This window comes from Brassica napus, chromosome A7 (assembly GCF_020379485.1).
Source record: "Brassica napus cultivar Da-Ae chromosome A7, Da-Ae, whole genome shotgun sequence".
Taxonomy (NCBI): domain Eukaryota; kingdom Viridiplantae; phylum Streptophyta; class Magnoliopsida; order Brassicales; family Brassicaceae; genus Brassica; species Brassica napus.
Genome location: NC_063440.1, coordinates 24,087,876 through 24,113,193, shown reverse-complemented (window position 1 = coordinate 24,113,193; position 25,318 = coordinate 24,087,876). Strand labels below are relative to the sequence as shown.

General features: G+C 31.7%; 5 protein-coding genes across 8 annotated transcripts; 2 read left to right on the top strand and 3 right to left on the bottom strand.

Moving 5' to 3' along the window:
- Window positions 1-632: 632 nt before the first annotated feature.
- LOC125576311 (protein NRT1/ PTR FAMILY 2.13-like) lies at window positions 633-2,200 on the bottom strand. The gene is made up of 2 exons (XM_048736090.1): window positions 1,859-2,200; window positions 633-1,651 (listed from the first exon to the last, which is right to left on the bottom strand). Exons 1-2 carry the CDS (start codon window positions 2,173-2,175, stop codon window positions 760-762), a joined length of 1,209 nt encoding a protein of 402 aa, XP_048592047.1. The 5' UTR covers window positions 2,176-2,200; the 3' UTR covers window positions 633-759.
- A 1-nt stretch (window position 2,201) lies between these two features.
- Window positions 2,202-8,986, top strand: LOC106353693. Of its 2 annotated transcripts, XM_048736083.1 has the most exons (6): window positions 2,202-2,862; window positions 2,954-3,033; window positions 3,409-5,735; window positions 5,812-6,135; window positions 6,226-6,934; window positions 7,021-8,986. In XM_048736083.1, the coding sequence occupies exons 3-5, from the start codon at window positions 3,415-3,417 to the stop codon at window positions 6,917-6,919; spliced, it is 3,339 nt and encodes a 1,112-aa protein (XP_048592040.1). In that variant the 5' UTR covers window positions 2,202-2,862; window positions 2,954-3,033; window positions 3,409-3,414; the 3' UTR covers window positions 6,920-6,934; window positions 7,021-8,986. The 2 variants fall into 2 exon arrangements, with proteins under 2 accessions (XP_048592040.1, XP_048592041.1); XM_048736084.1 differs by having other exon boundaries at window positions 2,202-3,033.
- On the top strand, window positions 7,524-9,905 carry LOC111213214. 3 transcript variants are annotated; one of them, XM_048736089.1, is made up of 8 exons: window positions 7,524-7,733; window positions 7,832-7,959; window positions 8,291-8,529; window positions 8,626-8,829; window positions 8,894-8,986; window positions 9,072-9,173; window positions 9,248-9,541; window positions 9,614-9,905. In XM_048736089.1, exons 2-8 carry the CDS (start codon window positions 7,836-7,838, stop codon window positions 9,749-9,751), a joined length of 1,194 nt encoding a protein of 397 aa, XP_048592046.1. In that variant the 5' UTR covers window positions 7,524-7,733; window positions 7,832-7,835; the 3' UTR covers window positions 9,752-9,905. The 3 variants fall into 3 exon arrangements, with proteins under 3 accessions (XP_048592046.1, XP_048592045.1, XP_048592044.1); XM_048736088.1 differs by lacking the exon at window positions 7,524-7,733 and having other exon boundaries at window positions 7,797-7,959; window positions 9,614-9,706; window positions 9,786-9,905; XM_048736087.1 differs by lacking the exon at window positions 7,524-7,733 and having other exon boundaries at window positions 7,797-7,959.
- Window positions 9,906-10,403: 498 nt separating this feature from the next.
- LOC106432557 (protein NRT1/ PTR FAMILY 2.13) lies at window positions 10,404-13,887 on the bottom strand. Its single transcript, XM_013873405.3, has 3 exons — window positions 13,476-13,887; window positions 12,673-12,890; window positions 10,404-10,784 (listed from the first exon to the last, which is right to left on the bottom strand). Exons 1-3 carry the CDS (start codon window positions 13,666-13,668, stop codon window positions 10,419-10,421), a joined length of 777 nt encoding a protein of 258 aa, XP_013728859.2. The 5' UTR covers window positions 13,669-13,887; the 3' UTR covers window positions 10,404-10,418.
- Window positions 13,888-17,971: 4,084 nt separating this feature from the next.
- On the bottom strand, window positions 17,972-20,705 carry LOC106432545 (putative protein NRT1/ PTR FAMILY 2.14). The gene is made up of 4 exons (XM_013873393.3): window positions 20,228-20,705; window positions 19,925-20,142; window positions 18,959-19,518; window positions 17,972-18,809 (listed from the first exon to the last, which is right to left on the bottom strand). Exons 1-4 carry the CDS (start codon window positions 20,310-20,312, stop codon window positions 18,017-18,019), a joined length of 1,656 nt encoding a protein of 551 aa, XP_013728847.2. The 5' UTR covers window positions 20,313-20,705; the 3' UTR covers window positions 17,972-18,016.
- Window positions 20,706-25,318: the final 4,613 nt, after the last annotated feature.

Here is a 25,318-nt window from a genome sequence, read left to right as displayed (position 1 = left end):
GTGTTCTATCCTTTATATCCATATATGCTTTCCTCTGTTTTTTAGTTTTTTCCTTCTCTAAATATCACTATGTGATTTCATTTGGTGTTAATTTTATTTCATGCGAGTGTCATGTTATCCATGTTTTTTAAAACTGATCATGTGTATAACTAAATTCATTTATATAATACGTTACTATTATCTAATTCTATTTTTTTCGTAATTATGTATTATATAATTTTTAAGCATTCAATTTTTTTTACACATTTATAATTTATTTTAAAAAAATCAGTGAAAATCCCAAATCAATATTTTTTTTTTTCAAATCAATATTCAATTTGGTTTTCAAAACAATTAAAATTATTTTATCCATTCATTTTTCATTAAGTCTTTCACAATATAAATATTAAAAAAAAATCAAAAAGTAAGAAAAAGATGGAAAAAGTAGATCTGAGGTGAGGAAAATCTCTCATAAAAAATATTTGAAAAAATGATGAGAGACTACTTTACAATGTGTCATTCTATTAATGGCTTAACTTTATAATTATTTCAAATTTAACTATATATCAAATTATATTAATATTAAATGATAAGAAACTCTTATTAAGAAACATGTTGAAGCTGGTGCTCTAGCAATCTAGTTCAATATCTGGTAAAAACAGAAGGTAAAATAGATTATATAATCTAGTTCTTGTATATTACATAATAGATACATTGTCATAATAATAATTATAAAACTACATCGATCATCTTCTTTTTGTTCCCAGCGACATTATTAAATCACTTCAGCTGTTTTTTGGAACTCATCTCAACATCAGAGAAACTCTTGTTATCCTCGAAATCTCCCATCTGTAAACCGACCTTGTACCGGTATCCACGAGCACAATACCAAAAGTAAACCAGATTAAACACACCCAAAACCGCGATCAGATAGTAGAAATAATCCAGCTTTCCCGCGTTGAGATTCTTGTTCAGCCAATCCGGACGGTCATGACCACCGGAGAATCTATGAACCGTCGTCACTATCAAACTGCTAAGGTAGTTCGAACCGGCGAAGGACAAAGAGAAGAGGGAGTTTGCGATGCTTCTCATGTGCTCCGGAAACTGACTGTTGAAGAACTCAATCTGTCCGATGATGTTAAACGCTTCGCATAGTCCCATCAGGATTAGCTGAGGAGAGAGCCAAAACACTGACATCGGGGTCATACCTGTCGCATCTCCGGCGTTTATGGAGCGTATGCGTCTCTTGCGCTCCACGAGCCCAGCAACGATCATGGAAAGGATAGCGAAAACGATGCCTGTCCCGATACGTTGGAGGAGTGTGATACCTGATTTATGGCCGGTGATGCGGCGGAGGAACGGGACTAAAACACGGTCGTATAAGGGAAGAAAGACGCCGATGGTGAGGAGAGAGATGACGGAGAGAGAACCGGCCGGAATCTCGAAGTTAGGACCCATATGTCGGTCCATTTTCAAAGCTTGAGAGACCGTGAACGTTCCTTGCTGTGACATTGCCGCGAGTGATATTATTCCGGCCGACCAAACAGGAACTATTCGGATCAAACACTTTACTTCCTCCACTTCTTGAATGCTGCATAGCCGCCACTTGTTGGCCGGAACTCCCTCGGGTGTTAGGTCGCCTTCTATTATCACCGCCGCTTTGTCTAGAAACCTGATTTTATGCAATTTCAGTTAGATAATAGTTTATGTGCTTTTTTTTTAACCAAAATTGTATTAAAACAGTACATATTGTTCTGAAAATAACACACTCGATTTTCATTTTTGTAAAAATAACAAATAATTTATATAGAACATATATTCAGTAAAAGAAACCATGCAGTAATTTATAAGTCAAAACCTAAATGAATAGAAAAAGTACCTGAATTGGTTACTATGGTGTAACTTGGATAACACGCTTTCTTTGACAGGAGGGTCATAGTAGGTCACAGTGCCGTCGTCTTCCTCAGGGAGTTTCATCTTTCGCTTCTTACGAGCTGCCACAACAACTTGAGCTATACCAGAGAATATACTTCCCTCAGGTTTAACGTATACGTAAAGCTTCATTCCGGCGAAAAACATAACAACCGCACATGCCATGAGTCCAGTGGGTACACTAAAGCCGATGACCCAGCTGACTTGGTCTTGGATATACACGACCACGGTCTGTGTAATAAGCAGAACTATAGTGAAAGTCATGTAATACCAGTTGAAGAAACTTGCTACTCCCACTACAAAAAAAAGTGCATATTAAATCATTTAAAGTGTATCACAAAAATAAGTGATTGTATTTTAGATTATTTATTTATAAATGATACAAATAATAATAAGTTAGCATCAGTTATAGCAAATGATATCATTATTTATTTATTTTGCATCCATTCATTAAAAATGATACAGTTTTTGTTATTTTGTATCATTTAAACAAAAATGATATTATTATACAGATTGATATCAATTAAATAATCGATGCATTTAATTTTTTTTAAAACATCATTTGTTAAAATAATACAAAACTTACATCAATTAAAACTGATGCTAACATAATTATCTTAACATTATAAATATTACGTAACTTTTACATCTATTTAATGAAATATTGTATGGCTAATATATATCTTAAAATATACTAGTGTTTTGAGTTGCAGGTAAGTAAATATTTATCCTATTTTTTTAAAACAAAATTGGTTTAGATATATACGTTAAGCAACTTAAAGAATCTTTTTTCTTGTTAGCTTTAGATCAGCTAGCTAATTATTTAATTTCGACATTTTCTTCCTAGATGTTGTTTGACCTTTTTCCTCCACGAGGTAGAAGATCACATTTCTGAAATTGCAAAATTGGTTGTGATCAATCTCAGATCGAAATTGCTTATAATTAATTAAGGTAAATTGATTCATGGTTTATGTATTTTGAAGTGAAAGAGATAATAACTCACTGATTGTTGACATGTTTTTGTTTGGCTTCTTCTTCCTAGGGTGCATTACGATCATCCTCACAATTGTTTACAAAAAAATTGTCGGTTAGGGAAAGATCAAAAGTGTGCTTAATTATAAGGTAAATTGACATTCACTATTTGGATTTATAGCAAGGTTTTACAATATTTCTGGGAAAAGTTGTGAATCTGCAATCCCTAGAATCAAAAATCAAAGTTGTTGTGTTAGTTATAAAGTCAACATACGCTTTTCTGAGTTTTTAGCTGTGCAACTTTATTTATCATTTATGCTAATAATTGATGCTGTAATAATAAATTTACATTGATTAGCTAGATCAAGACGTTTTCAAAGTTTTTGAGGAATTTAAAAACTAAATGAACGATTATAACAAACATATAGTTCTATACATGATTTTATTGTTTGACTAATATAATTCATAGAACTTTTAATGCTTGATTTGTAAATTTAAAATTTAACTGTGTGAATATGTTTTCAGATTCCAATGGATAAATCATGGATAGAAAAGCCACGTTTATCTCAAGATTACAAACTAGGAGTAAAAAAATTCTTGGATTTTGCATTTGGTAGATCAAATGTACAAATGATGAAATGTCCATGTAACCGTTGTTCTCTAACCAAGCCTAAGTCAAGAGAAGATATGGAAGGTGATTTGATGTGCTATGGCTTTTTAAGTTCATACACAAGTTGGATATTACACGGAGAGGAAATACACATTATAGAGAATGCAAGAGTACCTTCTGATATTGCTCGAGTTCAGTTAGATTCAACTTCGAATCTCTTGGATGATCTTTTTCCTGATATTAATATGAATATGCAAGGTGAATATGGAAATGACTCATCTGAGCAACCAATGAACACCGATATACCATCAACTGCTGGAGAAACTAGTGGAAGAGGAGAAGATTTTGAGGAGTTATTTGCTGATTATAATCAAGAGTTATATCCAGGATGCAGTAGCTTCACGAAGTTGTCTTTTATACTGAAGCTGTACCATATTAAATGTATGTGTGGGGTCAGTGACAAGGGGATATCTATGGTGCTCGATTTGATGAAAGAAGCCTTTACGCATGCTAAATTGCCAGATTCATTTAATGACATGAAAAAGGTTATTCGCAAATTAGGCATGACTTACGAGTCAATTCATGCATGTCCAAATGATTGCATGTTATATTGGGAGGCAGATGCAGAAAGAGAGATCTGCAAAGTTTGTGAGGTCTCTCGTTGGAAAGATAATAAATCAGTAGAGAGAACGGTTTCTGGATCAGAGAGAACGGTTTCCAGATCAGAGAAAGAAAAAACTAAAGCTCCTGCAAAAGTCTTGCGTTATTTTCCTCTAAAGCCACGACTGCAGCGATTATTTATGTCATCAAAAACTGCAACCCACATGAGATGGCATGCAACTGCTAGTAACAATGATGGCAAGCTTCGACATCCAAGAGATGGATTGGCTTGGAAGGCATTTGATCATCAATATCCTGAATTTGCTTCTGATTCAAGAAATGTCAGATTAGGCTTGGCGACTGATGGATTCAACCCTTTTGGTACAATGAGCAGTAGCTATAGCATCTGGCCAGTGATGTTATTTCCTTATAATTTTCCACCGTGGATGTCGATGAAGCAGACATCAATGATTCTCTCTATGGTTATTCCTGGAAAACAGATGCCTGGTAATGATATTGATGTCTACTTGCAGCCACTTATCAAAGAGTTGAAAGAGTTATGGTTTGATGGGATTAAAACGCTAGATGCTTCCACAAAACAAACATTTGATATGCGAGCAGCTCTCATGTGGACAGTTAGTGATTTTCCTGGTTTTGGAAATTTGTCAGGTTGGAATACATATACAACATCAGCTTGTCCAAGTTGTAATTATGATGGTATCGGACAACGATTACGTCATGGGAAAAAGAATTGTTTCATTGGCCATCGTCGTTTTCTTCCTGCAGATCATGGCTTTCGTCAAAATAGAGCACACTTTGACGGGAAAGTAGAAACCAGATCTCCACCAGTCACGTTGACAGGCTCTACAATTGTTCACCAACTAGAACAAGTTAATGTTACTCTTGGTAAGAAAAACGGTCTAGTTAGAGTTGGAAGAAAGAGAGATCGAAGTGATGTTGGAAGAGGTAGTACTCAGCAGTGGAAGAAAAAAAGTATTTTTTTTGAGTTGCCTTATTGGGAGTCTACAATGTTGCGACATAATTTGGATGTCATGCACATAGAGAAGAATGTCTTTGACAATCTGGCCTACACATTGTTGGATGACAAAAAAAAGTCGAAAGATAATTTAAATGCTAGAAAAGATCTTCGTGAGCTTGGTATACGTTCGGATTTGTGGCCTGATGATAATGGGAAGTTTCAAGGTGCATCATTTTCTCTGACCAGTCAGGGGAAAGAATCCTTTTTAAGTGTCTTAAAAAATGTGAGACTCCCTGATGGTTATGCTTCTAACTTATCAAGTTGTGCTGATGTTGATGGTCGAAAATTATCAGGCTTAAAAAGTCACGACTGTCACGTGATAATGAGAGATTTATTATCAGTGGCCATTCGGAATGTCCTACCAACAGATGTGACATTAGCCATTGTTGAACTTTGTCAGTTTTTCAGAGATATATCTGCAAAGGTCCTTGATATCGAAGAGCTTGATAAATTACAAGACCGTATTGTGGTGACTTTATGTCGTATGGAGATGTTGTTTCCTCCATCGTTTTTCACAGTGATGGTACATTTGACAGTACATCTCACACAAGAAGCGAAATTTGGTGGGCCAGTTCCATATCGTTGGATGTATCCAATTGAGAGGTGCGTTCTTTCATTGTTTGTTCATAAATATATACACACACACCTGTAAAAACTACTTAATTCATATTATTTACAGGACTCTTGGACACTTCAAATCATACGTTCGGAATCGAGCTAAGCCAGAAGGTTCTATCTGTGAACAATATCTAGCTGATGAGTGTGTAACATTTTGCTCAATGTATCTCAATGATATAGAGACACGATTTACTCGGGTTAGCCGTGCTGATGATCGACCTCTAGCTGAGACTACAATAAGACCAAATTCTGAACTACCACTTATTTTCCCAAATCTTGGAAGGTTTATTGGAGCAGGACGAGTTTATACTCTTAATCATATAGAGAGGCAGCAAGCACATCGACATATATTGGTCAACTGTCAACTACTTGATCACTTACGAGAGTAAGTTTTTTTCCTTCCAAAAAAAAACAAATAGTTTTAATTAAATTTTATTACTCTCTAACGTATACATTTGGCTGATTGTCTATCTAGGAAGTATAAAAATGAGTTGTTAGGAGAACAATCTCATCAGAGCAAGAGGAATCGTGCTATCGATATTGATCGTGAAATGCATCTTAATTTTGCAAAATGGATCAAGAAAAAAGTGGAGATGAATGAGTTAGAAGAGATAACTGATGATTTACGATGCTTAGCTCTGGGTCCATCTGAAAAGGTTGTAAAGTATACAGCTTACAATGTCAATGGTTTTAAATTCCGGACAGAAGAAAGAGAGGCTGACCTGAAAACTCAAAATAGTGGTGTGTATGTGGCTGCTGAGACAATGAGCTATGCCAGTGCTCGTGATCCCAACCCAAGAAAAGGGACAGTTGCCTACTACGGTAATCTGATTGAAGTTATTGAGTTAAACTACTATGAAGTTTTCAAAGTTGTGTTATTCAAGTGTAAGTGGGCAGACACTCGTACAGAAAGAGGATATAAAATGGATATATATGGTCATCATATGGTTAATTTCTCACGCTTGTTACACAGTGGAGATAATGAGGAAGATGAACCATATATATTAGCGTCTCAGGTGAGAATGGTATATTATGTGAATGATCCTTCGGAGAAAGAGTGGAATATTGCAGTTCATGTTCAACCTAGAGATTTGTATGATATGGGTGATTCAAATGATTCAGATCAAGTGGGTGAAGAATCTGATCCGGGCATATCTGTTTCTACGTAAGAAGGTGTTTGCAAGGTCTATTCTCAGAACCATAATCTTTTAATTTCATGAACTTTTTTTCATTTGATGACTTATTATGACAAATTTTCATATAACTGCAGATATATCATTGTTGTTGGTGGTCTTGTACTTTATTGTTTTCTTTGGAACACGAGATTGTAGAGTACAAACTTACTTGTGGCTACACCAGCTCATTCTCTCGTAAGCAAATAGCTACTGGTGACTGCCCTCCGTAATCCACTGGCTCCTCCTATCTTAGTCTTCAGTAACCACTAAAGAGTGGTTCTCGTTGTAATCAAATCATCCATTACAAACCATCGGATCCTCACCTCCAGTGCTTTCAGATTCTATTGTTCTCTTTCTTTTTTTCTTTTCTCTTTTCTTTGCTCTGTCATGAGCTTACTTGAATTTTTCTTAGCTTCCTCTGTATTTAAATTACTCTGGTTTTTGTATCTGGTCTTTGTCTCATTTTCTTAAAATGAAATTCAAGCGTTTGAAAAAAGAAGAAGTTGTGAGTATATATAATTTACATCCAAACAAAACAAATTTTCGTTGCACCCAAAAAGAAATTAATATACGCTGAGCAATATAATTTATTGATTACTATTAGAGATGATAATTATTGGTGAAAATAAAAATAGAAACAGATCCCGCTACATTTTAGTTCCAAGCGGGAATTATTTTGTTATCCTTTAAAAAAAAACTGTTTTTAATATATAACTACGTGATTGTTATCTATAATCCTAAACAATCTTCTCTCTCAGAAAACCGTCCAAGTTCTATTAGAGAACAGAAGCTAAAGCTTCTACTCAAGGTAGCGTAACTTACTGATTCAGGTTTAACGGTTTCTGTGTTTAAAATTTATTATAGTTGAATCATGATTCTTATTTTCCTGAATTTCAATCATTTTAGGACTATGGATTTCATGGATTCAGAAACACAAGAACCAGAAGATTTACCACATCTGGAAGCTGAGTACAACATGCCTCCTACACTTGCTCCAGAATGCAAAAGCTTCAAATGGAAAATAGAAGTTATAGGTAATATAAATAAAGATCATCTCTTTAATTTATTTAGAAATTTGTTTTCACAGCAGGTTATTAAGATAAAGGTATTCCGACTGAAAATCTTATAACATTAGAGAGATTCAAGTTTGGTTTGGTCAAACACTATTGTATTTGACGACTTTTAACAAAACGAAAACGCATATCTCATTTATTAATCTTGAGTAAGTGCCTTATTTAGAATTAATATTTACTCTTTACATAATAGTTGGACTGGATCTACTTTATTCTTAGAATGTTTAGGCTCGAGATATATATTATACATTGGTTTATTATACACTAACTCATTTTTTTTCTGATTAACAAGATATCAATGGAAACATAGAAGGCAAAATGGTTACATCTAAAGATATCTGGAAATTGCAAAACAGTAGAGTCATTGTGCATTTTGACGAAACTAGCGGCCAACCAATTGGAGAATCAGGAGGCTTGCTAGGATCATGGTTAGGTCAATTAAGCAATGATGTGAATTTGCTGCCTATTAATTACAGTGATTGGAGGTTGGTTAATATTCACATCAAAAACAAGGTCTGGGAAGTAATTCAGGTAACATATCATACATTCATCTTATATTAAGTTTTGGGCAGTAATATGTTTAAGATGGTTTGTTTTTGATGAATTGTTGTATGTTTTTCATTTCAGTCCAAATTCTGGTTTGATGATCCGACGATGAGAAAAGTATATGTGATGGGTGCATTAGGCAGCAGATGCAAAGACGTCAGATTACGTCTTTGGAAAGAGTACAAACGAGATAATTTGAGTGACATGTTGCAGAACCGACCTGAGCATATTCCTGAGAATCAGTGGGGTCATTTCGTTCACATGAGATTTACTGAAAAATGGAAGGTTGGTTTCTTTGTTAGTTATTTTATGTGTCTATCAAATACAAGTAACGTTTCTGAGATTTCAGAAAATGCAAGAGAGGAATACAAAAAACCAAAAGAAACATACAATGCCTCATGTATGTGGAAGAAAGAGTTTTTCAAGGAGAAGAAATGAGATTGTAAGTAACTTAGTTGTGATATTAAACAACTTTATTATATTATTATATTAATTTTTATACTGTTTATACATTTATTTTTGCTAAGAAAATCAAGACTGGAAAAACACCAAGCCGAGCAGAGTTTTTCATCGAAACTCGTACAAAACCTAATGGAAGCTTTGTCTCTGAAGAAGCCAAAACACGAGTGGTTAGTCTGTTTCAATTCACTATGTATTTACTAATTAACTTTGTTGAATATTCATTATTTGCTTACATTTTTAGGAAGCACTTACAATATTATTGAGCCAAAATCCACATGCCACAAACCATGCTCCAGCTAGCTTGGATGATGTATATGCTCAAGTTTTTGGTCCAGAACGTCCAGGACGAGTACGTTGTCTTGGTCGTGGGCCTACACCTTCGAAGCTGGTGAGACGCTCAACTGTAACTATACAAGACATAGAAAATTCTGGAATGGTTGTAGAGTTGAAGACACAAGTAAAAGAACTATCTGATCAAGTCAAGGGAATGACCACATTCATCCAGCAAATTATTGGTACTTCAACCGGTGAACAGGTAATAATATAATTTGTTATTTCACTACTATACTTTGATACATAAAACTAACATTTTAAACTATCTTTTTAGGCAAGAGCATGGGCTGCAAGTTTTGCTGTAGCTTTTGCTAATATTCCAAATCCAACTTTTGCCAACATGCCAACTCCACAAAATCCTGATCAGGTAAATGATGATTCTATATTTATTTCATTATCGATAAGTATTTAGATGACACACTAATTGTCATATAATTTTATGTTAGGAAATGGAATGATGGCGTTGATGGATTTCAAAACGTAGGGATGCTGCAAGTGATTGTAATTACGTCTTTTTAACATTGCTTCTTATTAACTCTAGTTTGTTTATGTTTTATGTATTTGCATTACGGATGAATTGTGTTTCTACTTTTTATTTTTATTATTCTAATTTCCAGTTTAAATTTAGTTATTTATTTAGTCTATTTTTAATATTGGTTTTAAAATAGTAAAATATACAAAAGTTTCATTGATATGTTAACATCAATTTACAAACGATGCATAGTTATTTTAACGATTTTATAAATATATATAAAAAAATTTCATCATTTTTTATAAACGATGTATGTATAAAAATCATTTGTCAAAACTGACACAACTATCATATCAATTATTTGCAAACGATACTAATGTATATCAGTTAATATAATTGATACAACTACTCAGATCATTTATGAAAATTGATATTAATTTTAAATCAATTATTACTAAATGATGTATATAATTAAAATCGGTTAGTTTAGTTGATACTAATATTAACATCACTTAACTAAATCGATTTAGACTTAATATCATTTCTAGCAAATGATATATTCTTACATCATTTCAAATAAGTGATTAAAATATTATTATTTTTTGCATCAGTTGTTACTAAAATGATGTATATTATTTGCATCACCACTTTCACAGTCACTTATATAAGTGATGTAAATTTCTTTTGCATCATTTATAAATAATGCAAATATTAAAAATAAATGATTTAAACTGATCTTTTTTTTGTAGTGTCCTTTGATCCCTTCCTCGGTTCGTTGGTCAAACTGGTCAACACCAAAAGGGATGCTACATGGTCTTATTCCTCCACTCCCTATGGAGAGGAAACCGAGACCTAATAGCAAAATCCCGAACTGAAGCTTGTTCGGACCGCCGCAACTGACTGGATCTTTGCTGTTGCATGTTGCTGGGTGGAGTTGAGGAAGCGATGCTGTGAGTGTCAATGTCACTAGTCCCTGTAGATTTAAAATGATTGATTATACATTACTATCAACTCATTATTCGGATGTAAAAGAAAAACCAACTCATTATTCGTTTTCAGACCGATTAATCATTAGTTATGATTATGTATACCTTGAAAGTGAATCGAATCGTTATTATAGTTAATCTTGAAAAGGCAAACAATAACTAACGTGGCATAGATTGAAGTTATGCAATCAGATACAAACAAAAGCTCCATTTGTTCATAAAACATAAATGTATTAAAATAAAAATTTATCTTAAAAAGATGTATGTTTTTTATACAAATTTGATTAGTTAATAATGGTAAATTATAAACTTCAAAAAATGTACTTTGAAATAATATTGGTTTAGAATTATAAGAAATTAGTAAATACAGAAAATAATGCATTTATTATCAAAATTTAATATGTTTTCTTAATATGAGTAAAACACAAAATATGCATATTTTAGAAATAAAGTGAGTAATTAATATATAGTTAATACTAATATTAATTAGGTTTGACTTCATTATGATTAAAAATGTATACTACTTTAATTGAGTACATGGAAAGAAAAACAATATTGTGAGATAGATTGAAGCTAAAAGATCAAATACAAACAACAATTTATTTAAGTTAACGCTAGTCTTAATTAGGTTTGACTGTATATTATTATAAGGTGATGAGCTGATCATGATGGAGAACCTAAGGGCATCATTATTGGTGTCCCTTAAGTCGAGTCCTTAAGCGTAGGGTCTCTTAGCTTTTAACTAAAAAACTAAGGAACGGTCTTTAAATAAGAGATTTGAGAGAAGTCCCTTAGCGTTTTTAGTTAAAAGTTTAGGGACCCTACACTTAAGAGTCTCAACCTAAGGGACATCAATAATGATGTTCTAATATAATAATTTGTTGTGTTCCAAAAAAAAAAAAAAAATATAATAATTTGTTGTAATAATCCCAATATAGTAATACGAGTTGTCAATGGTAGTAGTTTAGGTTCCTTAGGTTAGATTACTATGAAAAAGGCAAAAAACAAAAGACAAAATAAGGAGAAGTTGAACAAGTAGATGCGCTCATAATGCTATAATAATGAATGAAAGAGACATTAGTAAAGTAACTATTTCATAAGCTACGTTACGTCACTGTGATAGACCAAATCTACACATCTTTCAGTTAGCTATATCATTTGGAGATTCAATTATTGGACACTGCCATTATCAAATCGACCACTTGTACATTTTCGTCCTTTTCGACGCACTTCTCTTTTTCACGATAAAACTCTGTTGTATTACGTAACTCGTTAATGGAATGTGTAACCAAATAATCACAGTTTTTTTTTTTTATCAAAACAACAATCAACGTTGTTTCCGTTAGAGAAAATATTGTTTTTTCTTATAAAAAAAACTATGGGTGATATATAAAGTAAGCCCAAGTTAACTACCGACAATAATTTATGTACCAACGAATGCTTTTCTTCATTTGATTCACATATTATCGTCCTCGATAGATTCGTGGTCCCTCTATAATTTCATGCGTTTTCGTACAATACAGAGGCAATAAATAGGAACAGAAGACTGTTTTGAGTTTTCATATTATAATTTTTGCTGAATATATATATTAAATAAAGCTTGTCCTAACGTAGTTACCTTATCGCTTCCACGTGCGCGACGAAATTATGTGCCAAGTATCATGTATCTTCACCACATAACATCATATACTAGTATAGCTCATACGTAAGTGTGTGTTTGTAGACACATTAGTTTGTGTGACAATAGAATTTTCTACCTAGTTAGTATGTTAAGAGTCAATAATATGGTATTGTTAGTTACAAAAATAATTGTTAATTTGTAGACACCTTAGTTTATGATTTCAAGTAAATTAAAGAATTAAAACTAAGACTCACGAGGAGGGTGGCGAATGAGGCAAAAGCAATGGTTTTGAAACGGCCGACGTAAGCGTCTGAGATAAACGCGCCGACGAGAGGAGTGAGATTGGTGAAACCTGACCAAATGTTGATGACATTTGAAGCGTCGACTTGTTCTAAGTGGAACACTCTGGTTAGATACACCATGAAGTTTGACAACAACCCAATCGTTCCCAGTCTCTCAAGCGTTTCATTTCCTGTTTTAATCCATTTTATTTTTAAATTGTCAGAAAATAAACTAACAAACGTGATTATTAAAAATAATTATGTAACAATTTTCTTTCCGTTTCGACTATAAAATAGTTAAATGGACGAGTGTCAAACATGATGAACCGACGGTTACGAGAATATAGTACGATATTTTGCTAAAATATAGTATGATATAGTTCTTTCGGAGAAAAGCTTAATTTTTTTTTGCCCAAGTTACAAAAAAAAAACTTAAATTTTTAATAATAGTTCTTGATCTGTTGTGGTTAAAAAAAAAAAGTTCTTGATCTGCTGAAAATATTATACGCCCATTCTTTGCTTCTCCTTTTTGCTTTAACTAACAGCAAATATGATAAATATATAATTCTTCTTTCTTCTTCTGCCTATTATATGAAAGGATTTAGGAAAAAACCGTGATCTTGAAACGGCTAATAATATATGTCAAGGTTCTATAGTTATATATATATTCACTTATTTCTAGAATTATATGTGCAGTTATGGAGAAAAGGAGAGAGAGGTCAAGGATTAGGTTAACTTCAAATAAATTACGATCATGTATACCAAACAAGTTATACCTAAAATGAACGTGACGGCTCTCCAGCCTCCAGGCTTTTTCTCAACCTTCTCACCATCCGAAAAAGAATCCGACGTACTTTTAGGATTGTACGAGTTGACAGCATGCATCTCCGGCGACGGTTTTGTAGCTCTGGAGAAACTAGGGGACGATCGTGGCAACGAAGTACCATCCTTTGTATCTTTCAAACCCATTTTCGGAGGCTACACTCAGAATGTTCTCTCTTTTTTTTTTGCACACACTCAGAATGTTCTCACTTCGATTTTAAGGGTGGAATTGTGAGATGCGATTCTCAATCTTGCAATATATAAGCAAATCAAGGTAATCACATTAAGTGATTGATAAAGGTTGAGAGCGGGCACATTACTTGTACACTTTCTCTCCGTTAGAAGCTTTTATGAGTGTAATGTGCAAGTGTGCGTACATATATATATATAAGGGTGTGGGCGAATTTGAATGACGTTCGCCACTAGTAGCCTTCACGTGAGAAGTTGGAAAAAAAAAAGCTATTTTAGTGCTATGTTTTTTTTCTTACATAGTACGTAATATTGTTGTTCCACGTATTGTGACCTTCCATATTTCATACATTTGTTGCGGTACAATACATATATTTCGAAGATGATTATACCGTACAGTAATTTTGATGGATGTGGTCCCGTATGGATGATGATACTTTCACGCATTTTTATGTATGATATCAATCATATATGGCATGATATATGGATGTGAGTATGACATTTTTTACCTAAAATTAATATGATATATCATAGCTAATATACCACTAAGTGAATAATTTTCATTAATTTTCTTAAATAAATGTTTGTGTGTTTTCCGATTAATCAGTTAAAAATTGCTTAATTTTCTTAACGTTTTGATACATAAACTTTTTAAATTCAAAGACAGAAATGAAAAAAATGATAGACAAGACGTCAAAAAATTATGCGCACTTAGATCCACATGCGGATCAAAATTTTGTTTTACTAACAAAATAATTTAAATTACATAAATGACCGAAAATTTACAATTACAAACTCATAAGAACCCATCCCAACACTACAAGTCACATGCTAAACGATCAGTTTTAGTATTTAAAGTCTGTGGTAATACAATGAAAATAACAATCATCCAGGAATACGTCTAGATGTGTGGAAAAAGCGAAGATCATGACAGTCAAAATTAATCGTATGATACTCAACTCATTTTGAAGTTGAGAAAGACTCCCTCGCAAACCCTATATTAATTAGCAGAACACAGCCTCATCATCCTGAAAGTAAATCCCACCTAATGCAGTGAGTATATCGTTGTGTTTTATGAACCATCACTATGACCTTTGAGACCGAAAGACTCCACAACCAGTGGACTTGGAATATCTATCTCCTCCAAAAGATCAATCCTCCGCATATTTATTATGTTTGAGTGTTATGTTTTATGTATGCAAAAAAGAATATATATTAACTTACAGTAATTTTGCATAACCAGAAGTAAAATCAGTATTAAAAAACATTTACATATATTGAAGTTATAACTAATCTATGATATTTTTTTGTATTAGAGCTAGCCAAAAATTAGACTAATCTTGTAGAACTCAAATTGGACACGAACATAAAATCAGTGAGTGGAGACAGAAACTGATAGATAAGTTCGAAAAGATGAGGTAGGCTTTTTTCGCCTTTTAGGCAAATGCAAGTGCCTAACACTGTCGCATGCACGAGCCACACGATTTCTAAACAAGCCCGTTTTGTCGTTTCTTCAATTCTTCTTTATTAAACTTTTGTTTTCGACCATTTTAGTGGGTCCATACCAGAATTCACCGTTCGATTGTTGTGGTTATGATATTCTACACCGTTTGGTCATCTCATCTTATACGCGTCTTTCACCATTCTCCATGGTCAAAGGAATTGAGCCGTGGCCGCATAAGTGTTTGGACCGCGTTTCTCAATAAGCCGAATGATCAAAAGACGTAGCTGTATGTTATCGGTCACAATCGAATAACGAAAAATGTATATGGAGGTCGATAGATAACTCCAATTCCCAGAAAGCACGCTTTTTCTATTTTGCAGTTGATATGATCATATATACCGACTTTATTTAGTTGGAGAGAGAGATATGATATGATATGATATTCTCTTGTAAAGTATACCATATTTAATAAACAGAGCATGTTAAATGCGGGAATACAATTCTAAACCTGTTGGAAGAAACATTATTGTTAAACACTTCTATATGGATATAACTGCCGTATGTTGTAGGAATATATTTGCACCTACAAAATATATAATCTGTCATATATATTAGTGATATTGCAAAGCTAAATTCAAAAAAATATTCTCATTATTGGATTGATACTATATGTGGTTTTGTTTATATTATGCTAAGTTAAGAGACGGGTTTCGGTAGAAATGAATCTGGTTTCATTAAAAAAATGAATCTGGCAACAAAAATTAAACCGAAGCTGGAAATATTGATGTAATAGTCGAAATTGATTTACTTTTTCATTTGTTAAGCTTCTATAGTTTCGTTGAAAAGGCTTGTGTAATCGTGATAAAATTGATTTGTTAGTCGACAATGATTGAGATAAAGGTTTACTTTCTAAAAATCTCATCAACTAGCATGTGTGTCTTTGATTTCATTCTTCCACTATTTTAGTTATTGATTGATAAAAATTTCAAGAGTTTGAAATTCTGAGATTCTACTGTTATTGGTTAACTGTGAAAGTTTTTGTTCTAATTGATAAAGTTGTCAAGACTGATCTTCCGAAGAGTGCGATTAGAGGTAGCTAGTGCTTGCGGCTATATCTCCTTTTGGATAATTCAGTGGTAAAATGATAACAAATAACACTAAGCACATATACATTTAAGGGTTATCATAAATCTGTGTTTCATTTTTTTCTGCGTGGGATGTATATCTTCAAGTTTGTGATGAACTCATTAGGCCTAAGCCACGTTACGATATGAAATATATTAGGTTAGAACAAAAGTTATGAAAAAAAGCTGAGAGTTGAAGATTCTACGAAGGGGAAATATTCTGTAACTTTCGGAAGGCAGGGCTGTAATAAGCTATAAGAGCAATCAATAAAGCACCTTCCTTGACTTGTATTCTGTTTCAAGTGTGTACAAGACAATGATAAGGATTGGTCGACCACCGTATTTGCATTCCCATTTACACTCTTATTATTTTCAAATTCTACATTTAATACACTGATCACATCATATTAATTTTAGTATGACATTTTCTTCTGTTTTGAACAGTTATTCTTTATAGCAATTTAAGCGCCTTAGAATGTTATAAACTTTAATGGCTATCATTTGATTTTGTTATCGTCGTGGAATTGTGGGTCTTCTCGTGCTGATATTAATCAAACGAGCTGGCAAGAGACATGTGACTTTTGAGAAAAGTATTTTTTTTTTCCCTTCTCTTTTAACTAACCGATATGTTGTAAAGTTTTTCATAATATTATTAGTCATACTTTCCAGTTTTCACTCTGAAGTTATTTCTTAATCTTAGGATTTATGTAGTATTTAATTGATGAACAAAACCAGAGCTACAAACACGTGAACTGCAAAAGAAGATAAACAACACGAAGGACATGGTTGATCTTCATCTAACTGCCCACCGAGTTTTGAATATTCCACCATCTTTTGTTTCTGCCGAATCTCCAATTATTGATAAAGTAAGAGCATGATTAATAGAGGTTTTTAGGGTGGAATTCTAATCATGCTCCGTTTTTAGTTAGTATGAATCATGGATTGCTAATATAATAAAATAAGCACAACTTTAAGAAAATGAATTTGCGAGCATTGGTGAAATATAATAAAAATTTGAAGTTGATAAAAACTGAAACAAAAAAAACTCAATATGCAATGAAATCTTACGACATGTTAAAAGTTGACATCCGAAATCTGAAAATGTGTGTGTTTAAAGAAAACTCGTTTCTATCTTATTCAGAAATTACCTCAGAATAACTAGGAAGTCTTCCAAAATTTTAGAAATCCTAAGAAACAAATTGTGGTATTATATTTTTTTGGAGAACCAAGTTTTTAAAAATATTTTAGGATATTCCTCAATTTGAAACATGTAAGATTATTAAATTGTTTAAAAATGTGTTAGTAAAATATTATGAGAGCATTTTTATTAAGGGTGTCCCATCGAATTTTTTAAAATATAATAAAAATAAGTTATTATAAACCTATTGGATTGGAAAATCTCAAAATATTTAAGATATTTTAGTGTGGAGTTCTCATCATTTTAAAATACTCATAATTAATATTATTATTTTATATATTTACACCTACATATGTATTGAAAATCCATGTCAGTAACTCTTATTGAAAGTGCTCTGACTCACAAATCACAAGCTGTGATATTTGTTTAGAATTGAAAAAAAAACAAGCTCTGTTTTTTTTTATTAAAAAAACGGGTTAATCCATAATTTAGGATATTCATGAAACATGTCAGATTCTGACATTTTTTAAAAACACGCGTTAGTAAAATGCCATGAGTCACAATTCAGAATCCAAATGAGCGCCAGTATAATCAAATTTATTACATGTTTCTATAACGATATCTTTGGGCACAGCACAAGAAGAAAATGAGATTAAGAGTGCTTAAAGCAGCAATAAAGTAATAAAAATAATCTAACTTGCCTGTATCAATATCATCCGTGAGCCAACTCTGTCTTCCTCCACGGGCAGTCACACTGTGAACAGTGCTCACCGTCGCACTGCTTAGGTAACTAGCAAAAGACATACCTAAGTAAAGCAACGAGTTCCCAATGCTTCTCATATTGCCTGGAACTTGTTTGTTGAAGAACTCGGTAAGACCAACAATGGTGAAGACTTCATAAAATCCCATTAGTACTTGTTGCGGGGCTAGCCAGAAAACCGACCTGCTTACCCCTGCACGGGATAAATCTCTTCTCTCTCGTTCCAAAATACCCGATATAATCATCGTCAATATGGAGAAAAAGTTCCCAATCCCAACTTTTTGGAGTAAAGAAATGCCTCCTTCTTGTTTTGTAATGTATTCAATGTGTCGGACAAGAACGGTTTCATAGAAGGGAAGCCATATGCCTATGGTTAAGAGGGATATTACGGTTATAGAAGCAGGAGGGATTAGGTAAGAAGAACCGGGAAATCGAAGGTCCATTTTAAGTGCTTGTGAGACCGTGAAGGTGTGTTGTTGGTTCATAGCCAAGAATCCTATAATACTCGAGGCAAATATTGGAATTATGCTTATTATAGACTTTATGTCTTCTATCTGTCTCATGGTGCAAATTTTCCACTCCTCATTTCTAGCTTCATCGTTGTTCATCACTATCACAGCTTTGTTCAAGAATCTGTAACCAAAGAAAAAAAAAATGTTCGGTAACAACATTTATTTACATATGTAAAATAGATGCTTGTGCCAAAGTTTAAATTGAAAATTTAAAACAACATTTACTTTAAATCTACAAAGAAAAAAAGTTAATAGAACGATAAATTTTACCTGAATTGATCAGTGAGCACCAGTTTATTTGATTGCGAACTTGTCTCTAGTAACGGTCGATAATGTTCAATCTCAGATGGAGGCTGTGCATTACGTTTCTTATAAGCATCCACGAGAACCTTGAAGATCCCAGAGATCACACTTCCTTCGGGTCTAATAAATACATAAAACCGAACTCCCACAAAAAGCAGAACAAGTGCAAACAAATTGAGAGCGGTCGGGATAGCGAATCCAAGGGCCCAGCTAATGTTGTTCTGTAAGTACAACACTAGAGTCATTGATATTAACTGGACTATTGTATGAGTTGTATAGTACCAGCTGAAGAAACTTCTACTTCCTTCCCTTCCTTCTTCAGTCGAATCGTCGAACTGGTCGAGACTAAAAGGAATACTGCACGAGCGGATTCCTCCTGTTCCGACTGATAACAAGAACAGTCCTAAGAGTAAAACGTATAATTGTTGATCGCTATAGCGAACACACGTTCCGATGATTTGGTCGGTAGTGCAAGGTGGTGGTCGTAGACTAGGGATCAGAGAAGTTAAAGTCAAAACCAACATGCCCTGTTGAAAGTTAAAGACTCTTGTCAGTTTCCAAAATCATGAAGACCAAGTGTGGACCCAAAGGACAATTTATTCATGTTTTAGGATACTGCTCAATTGTCGAACAAAAAAAAAGAAGATATTGCTCAATTTGAAACATGTTAGTTTCCATTTGCCGTTACATTTGTTTTTTTTAATTGATAATATATTAAGAATAAATTTATCAAGTGTGAACGCAAATTCTACATGCAAACAGAAAGCCTCTCTTGCCTACGTTTGGCATTTGCTACTTTTGTAAACCAGTGAATCAGGATGGTCTATTGGTGTGTGATCGACAAGAACAATGTAATCGCAAATGAACATGCAAGGATATAATCGATTACAGATCTCATCAATCGAATATAAAGAAAATAAGAAAATGTTTTACCAGCAACTCGGAGATGGAACCAAAAACAATGGTTACAAATTTTCCGGTGCATGAGTCGGAGATGAAAGCTCCAATGATTGGAGCGAAATTGGTGAGAGCAGACCAAGTATTGATTAAAGCAGCAGCTTGGACTTGATCCATATGATATTCTCGTACCATATACACCATGAAATTCGACGTCAATCCAAATGAAGCAAGCCTCTCCAATGTCTCATTGGCTGCACCATCAAAATAGATTTGATCTATGATTTACCAAAAGCCAGAAAATCAAAAACACAAATGACAGTGATTATAGTTAATTACCTAATATGTAAGGCATAGCTTTCCAACCGAGAGGCTTCCTTCGTCTCATCGTTGAATCCGAGGAAACTGTCCCTTCTTCATCCATTTTTTTTTGTGTTTTCTTCTAGGTAAGTAGTCTCTTGGATTTTAGTTTGAAGCAAATGAAGTCTTTTTTTTCTTTTGACAAACAGATGAAGTGTTATATGGAACAACAGAAAATAAATGTACATAATCTCAACATTTAATAGCAGAAGATTTCCTCTGTATATGACAACTGGTGAGAGATAAAAAGGCTTGCATAAATTTTTTTCCAAAACCACGTAACCATTTAAAATTAAGATTTTTATACGTGTCAATCAAATATAACATGGTCAGTAAAATTAATCAGGCTATGTGTGACATAAGATAAAAAATATAAATATTTTGAAAATATATTTAGAAAAAGAAAGAAGAAACATTTTCAAAATATTTAAATGATAAATATTATGCTATTCATCTATACAATATGATTGATGTGCGAGACAAGCTATGTTGAAAATATTTGCCTTCATTGCTGGATCAGCCCCTGTACGTGACACGATACGAAAAGTAAAACCGGGCTTTTGAGGGCAGAAATCGACCTTGGAATACAACAAGAGTCATTAGTCATTAATCATTATTATGCATGGTTTTTGCTTGGGCTGAGTTATCAGTACATCGATATTAGACCGTAACTTCTTGATTAGGCTGCCGTGAACTAGCCCATAGTAGTTGGACATGGGCCCTAAGGCAACTCAACTTTTCTACGGACTACGACGACTAAAATGCATTATAAAATCTTACGTGGCAGCAATCATCGAAAAATGGCATATCTCAGCCTAAATTTTACTCGTCCTGCTTTTTTCTTCTTAGAACATCTTCAACCCATAACACTATTTTAATATCAAAACTACACTATTTTGGTGTAGTTTCAACACTAAAAAAATGTTATTCTCCAACCACAACACTAAACTTCACATTAAAAATTATTTTATGATATTATATGTATTTAATTTTTATTTGTCATTTATTTAATTGTATAATTTATTAATAAAATAAGTCAATAGTGTTTTAGTGGAGTGAATAGTGTTATAGTGTGGTGAATAGTGTCACACCAAATTTGGTGTAAAATTATAGTGTGACACTAAAATGGTGTGATTTTTGCAGTTGGGTTGGAGAAAGTTTTAGTGTCAAAATCACACTAAAATAGTGTTTTGGAGTTGGGTTGGAGATGACCATAAACTTTATAATAATACATGTTTTATACTAGACTAAACAAAAATTCAAAAATACCATATAAACTTTATGTGTCGTACATTTTTATTATTCTCGAACTTTATAATTGTGCATATTCCATATTGAACTAATCAAAAATTCAAAAATACTATGAACTCTCAAAATCGTACTTATATATATAACCGTCAAAAGTGTTAATCATTCGATAATTTATCAAAGCGACATAATTTTGGATGAATTCTGTAAAATTAAAAATTTAAGAATACTATATAAACTCTCACAATCGTGATTATATATATATATTGACCGTCAAAAATATTAATCATTCGTTAATTTATTAAAACGATGAATTCTAAAATTAAAAATTTAATTTTTGGAAGGTTCGAACTCTCACACTCGTGGACAAGTAAGAAAAGATTAACTGCTAGACCAAGACCAAAATAATTTTCTTGTATATATTGTGTGAACATTAACTTTATATAAGTTTTAGTTTGATCAAATAAATGTTATCAAGTTTTTATTGTTTCAGTTTTATCAAATAAATCTATAATTATTATGTTTTAAATTTAACTTTTAAAATCATTATTTTATAAACTTAAATTTATTATTATTAATATTGATATTTATTTTACACTTGTTTACATGTGTGAAAGTTCGAATGTCCCAAAAATATTAATTTGTAATTTTTAAAAATGTATCTAAATGACACCGTTTTGATAAATTAATGGATGATTAACACCTTTGACAGTCAATATATGTAAGAAAAATTTTGAGAATCATGTAGTATTTTTAAATTTCTAATTTTACAGAATTTATCTAAAATGACTTTGTTTTGATAAATTAACTGATGACTAATACTTTAACATACATATATATATAAGCACAATTTTGAGAGTTCATGTAGTATTTTTGAAATTTTGTTTAGTTCAGTACGAAATATGCATTATTATAAAGTTCATGAATGAAAAGATACAATGTATAAAATTCATGTAGTATTTTAAATTTTATTTAATTCAGGATGAAATACACACTAATATAAAGTTCAAAACTGAAAAGATATGACACATAGTTAAAATAGATTTTTTCCGCAATCTTCTTTTCTTCTTTTCGGCGGCAATCTTCGAAATGATAATAACACTTCAATATATACTTATTGGGTGCAAATGTTAAGTACACTTTCAAAAGATACAAAAAAAACTTAAATTTCTGAGTGCAAATGCTAAGAACACTATTAATAGATATCAAAATACATTACCCAAAAAGATAGCTTTTATTGCGGTCGACTCATGCTGCATTTTAATATGTTTTTGAATACGCAATGTTTAGTCAGTGTTCTTTTTTTTTCAAATTAGAAAATTCATATTTACTTGTAGTTTTTCAAACAGTTTTTAGTTTTTGTAAAAACCATTTTTATACCAATCAAGATTTTGAGAAAATAGATTTCCTAAAACATAGAAAAAATCAGATTTTGTAGTTAACTACCCGTTTTCAAGCAAAAACCAAAAGACACATTTTTTGGTTTTTAACAATCTATGTGGGTTTTGTATTTTTTTGTCATTAGTGGTTTTTTATTTTTTATTTTTTATTTATTATTAAGGTATTTGTACATTTATGTATTAATATAATAAAATTAATAATAAAATATTAGTGATAAAATAGTAAGTAATTCCAGATCACTAAAGCTAAATACTTTTTTACATCTAAAACCTAATATGAAAATATAAAAAAATTGTTATAGTAAGGAATAAAATTAAAATAATTATTTATTTTTAGTTTTAAAAATAAACCAATCTGCATATTTTTATTGATAATATACAGATCCTTAATTTTTTATTTATTGATTTCGTATTGTCACATGTATTAAAACTAATTTACTTATAAATGATATTTTGAAAATGATTAGATGAATAATAAATCAATTTTGGAAGAACAAAATATTTACAGAATAATCAAATAACTAATATCTAAAAATCAAAATCAATATTCCCATCAAAAGACTAATATCCAAAACAAAATATTGCCAATGTATTATACATTTATTACACTGTAATTTTTATTTAATAATTTAGCCATTACTTTGTATGTTTTAATTTTCGAACTACATAAATTTTATGCATTTTATCATATTATTTTAAAATATAAATATTTTGATTATGTTAATATAAAATCAATTATTCATTGTCTATAATTAAATACACTTTAAAAGTCAAGATATTTATATTTATTTTGTTATTTTAAAAGCAAAAAAGCAAAAACTAAAAACTAAAATCTAAAATCACGATTCATGTTTTCCAAAAAACTAAAATTTTCTGCAAAATCAAAAACCAAAAATTCAAAATCTAAAATCTAAAAACCAAAAACTAAAAACCAAAATCCAAAATCTAGAAACTAACTTAACAATCACCACCTTAATCATCACCTGCAATATAGTGCTTGGTAATAATTTCCTTTTTGTTAAAAAGTTAAGCTGTAAAATGTACACGTCTGAAGACTAATCATGTTTCGTTTTAGTTGATGTTTAAATTTTTTGTACAAAGATTAAAAAATATAATTTTTTATATCATTTCTTTTGATTACATAAAAGTACTATAAAAAAATTATTTTAACCACTAAAAATATGATATTTTGTAATTGGTCATAAATTTCAAATGACATTAAATTTTATTTAGAATAGTAAAACATCATTTGTTTTGAAATAATACAAAAGTTCCTTAAACACCAAATAAATTGAAACAGAAGGAATATTAAAGAATACTCCATCTGTTTTATAAAAAATGTTTTTTTAACACTTTTTACTATACAATTACTACAAGTATTATTTTAAAATTTTGATATAATTTATATTTACTTTAAGTTTAATACTAATTATAAAATGAATTAATTTTATAATAAATTTATTTGATTCAAATTTATTGAATAAATTCAATTAATAAAAACATAAATCATCATTCTAGTACTTTCTTAATTTGTGTAACAATGTCAAAATGACATTTTTTACAAAACGGAAAAGGTATTAGATTGTAGTTCTATGAGATTTTGTTTTGCTTATCATATCCATAAGAGTACAGTGCATCTGCAAAAACTAATACAAGAGAGGTTGGCAAATTGATGATTTGTTATGTACAAACTGAAATTGTTATAGTATAATATTTAACTAAACCGAAAGCTACATCTAGAGCTTCGGCCTAATTTGTAAGGCCTTTAACACTATTAGAAAGTGACAAACACAAAGAGATAAGTGTGAGAGTTTCAAGATAGTAATGTTGGCTCGTTATACCACATTCTTGACCTTTATACGTACTTTTCTGTTATATATTTTCTTTTAGTTATGTTACTAGTTGATAAGATCAAATAATACATGAACTGTAGATGGGTTTTAATTGGTAATAAGTTATAACTGCTTTACCTCGTACGGTAAAAATGTACCCTTCTATCATTACAAAAAAAACGGATAGAAGAGTACATTTTTACCGTAATAAAAGTTCAAAACAAAAAAAATACTAAAAGTTAACAATAGAAAATATGGTGTCAATACTACTTGTATACAACTATCGTTTAGACATTTTGAGCTACTCCATCATTCATCACTATTCTACCTACGATACACATGTGTACTTTCTTTCGTGTTTGAATACAGAATGGACACATATATGATATATGCATGCTAAAATAAAATAGTGTTTGTTTGAATTTAGTATAATCAAATATAATTGTAACTTGTAATATATAGAAAATGTTTAAGAAAATTGATTTAGCTACCTATATCACTAAAAACAGATTTACATTTTCCATCACACATCCGTTTAGAACTGCATAATTAAACGTGATTATATTGTAGTGGTGAAAAGATGGATGACC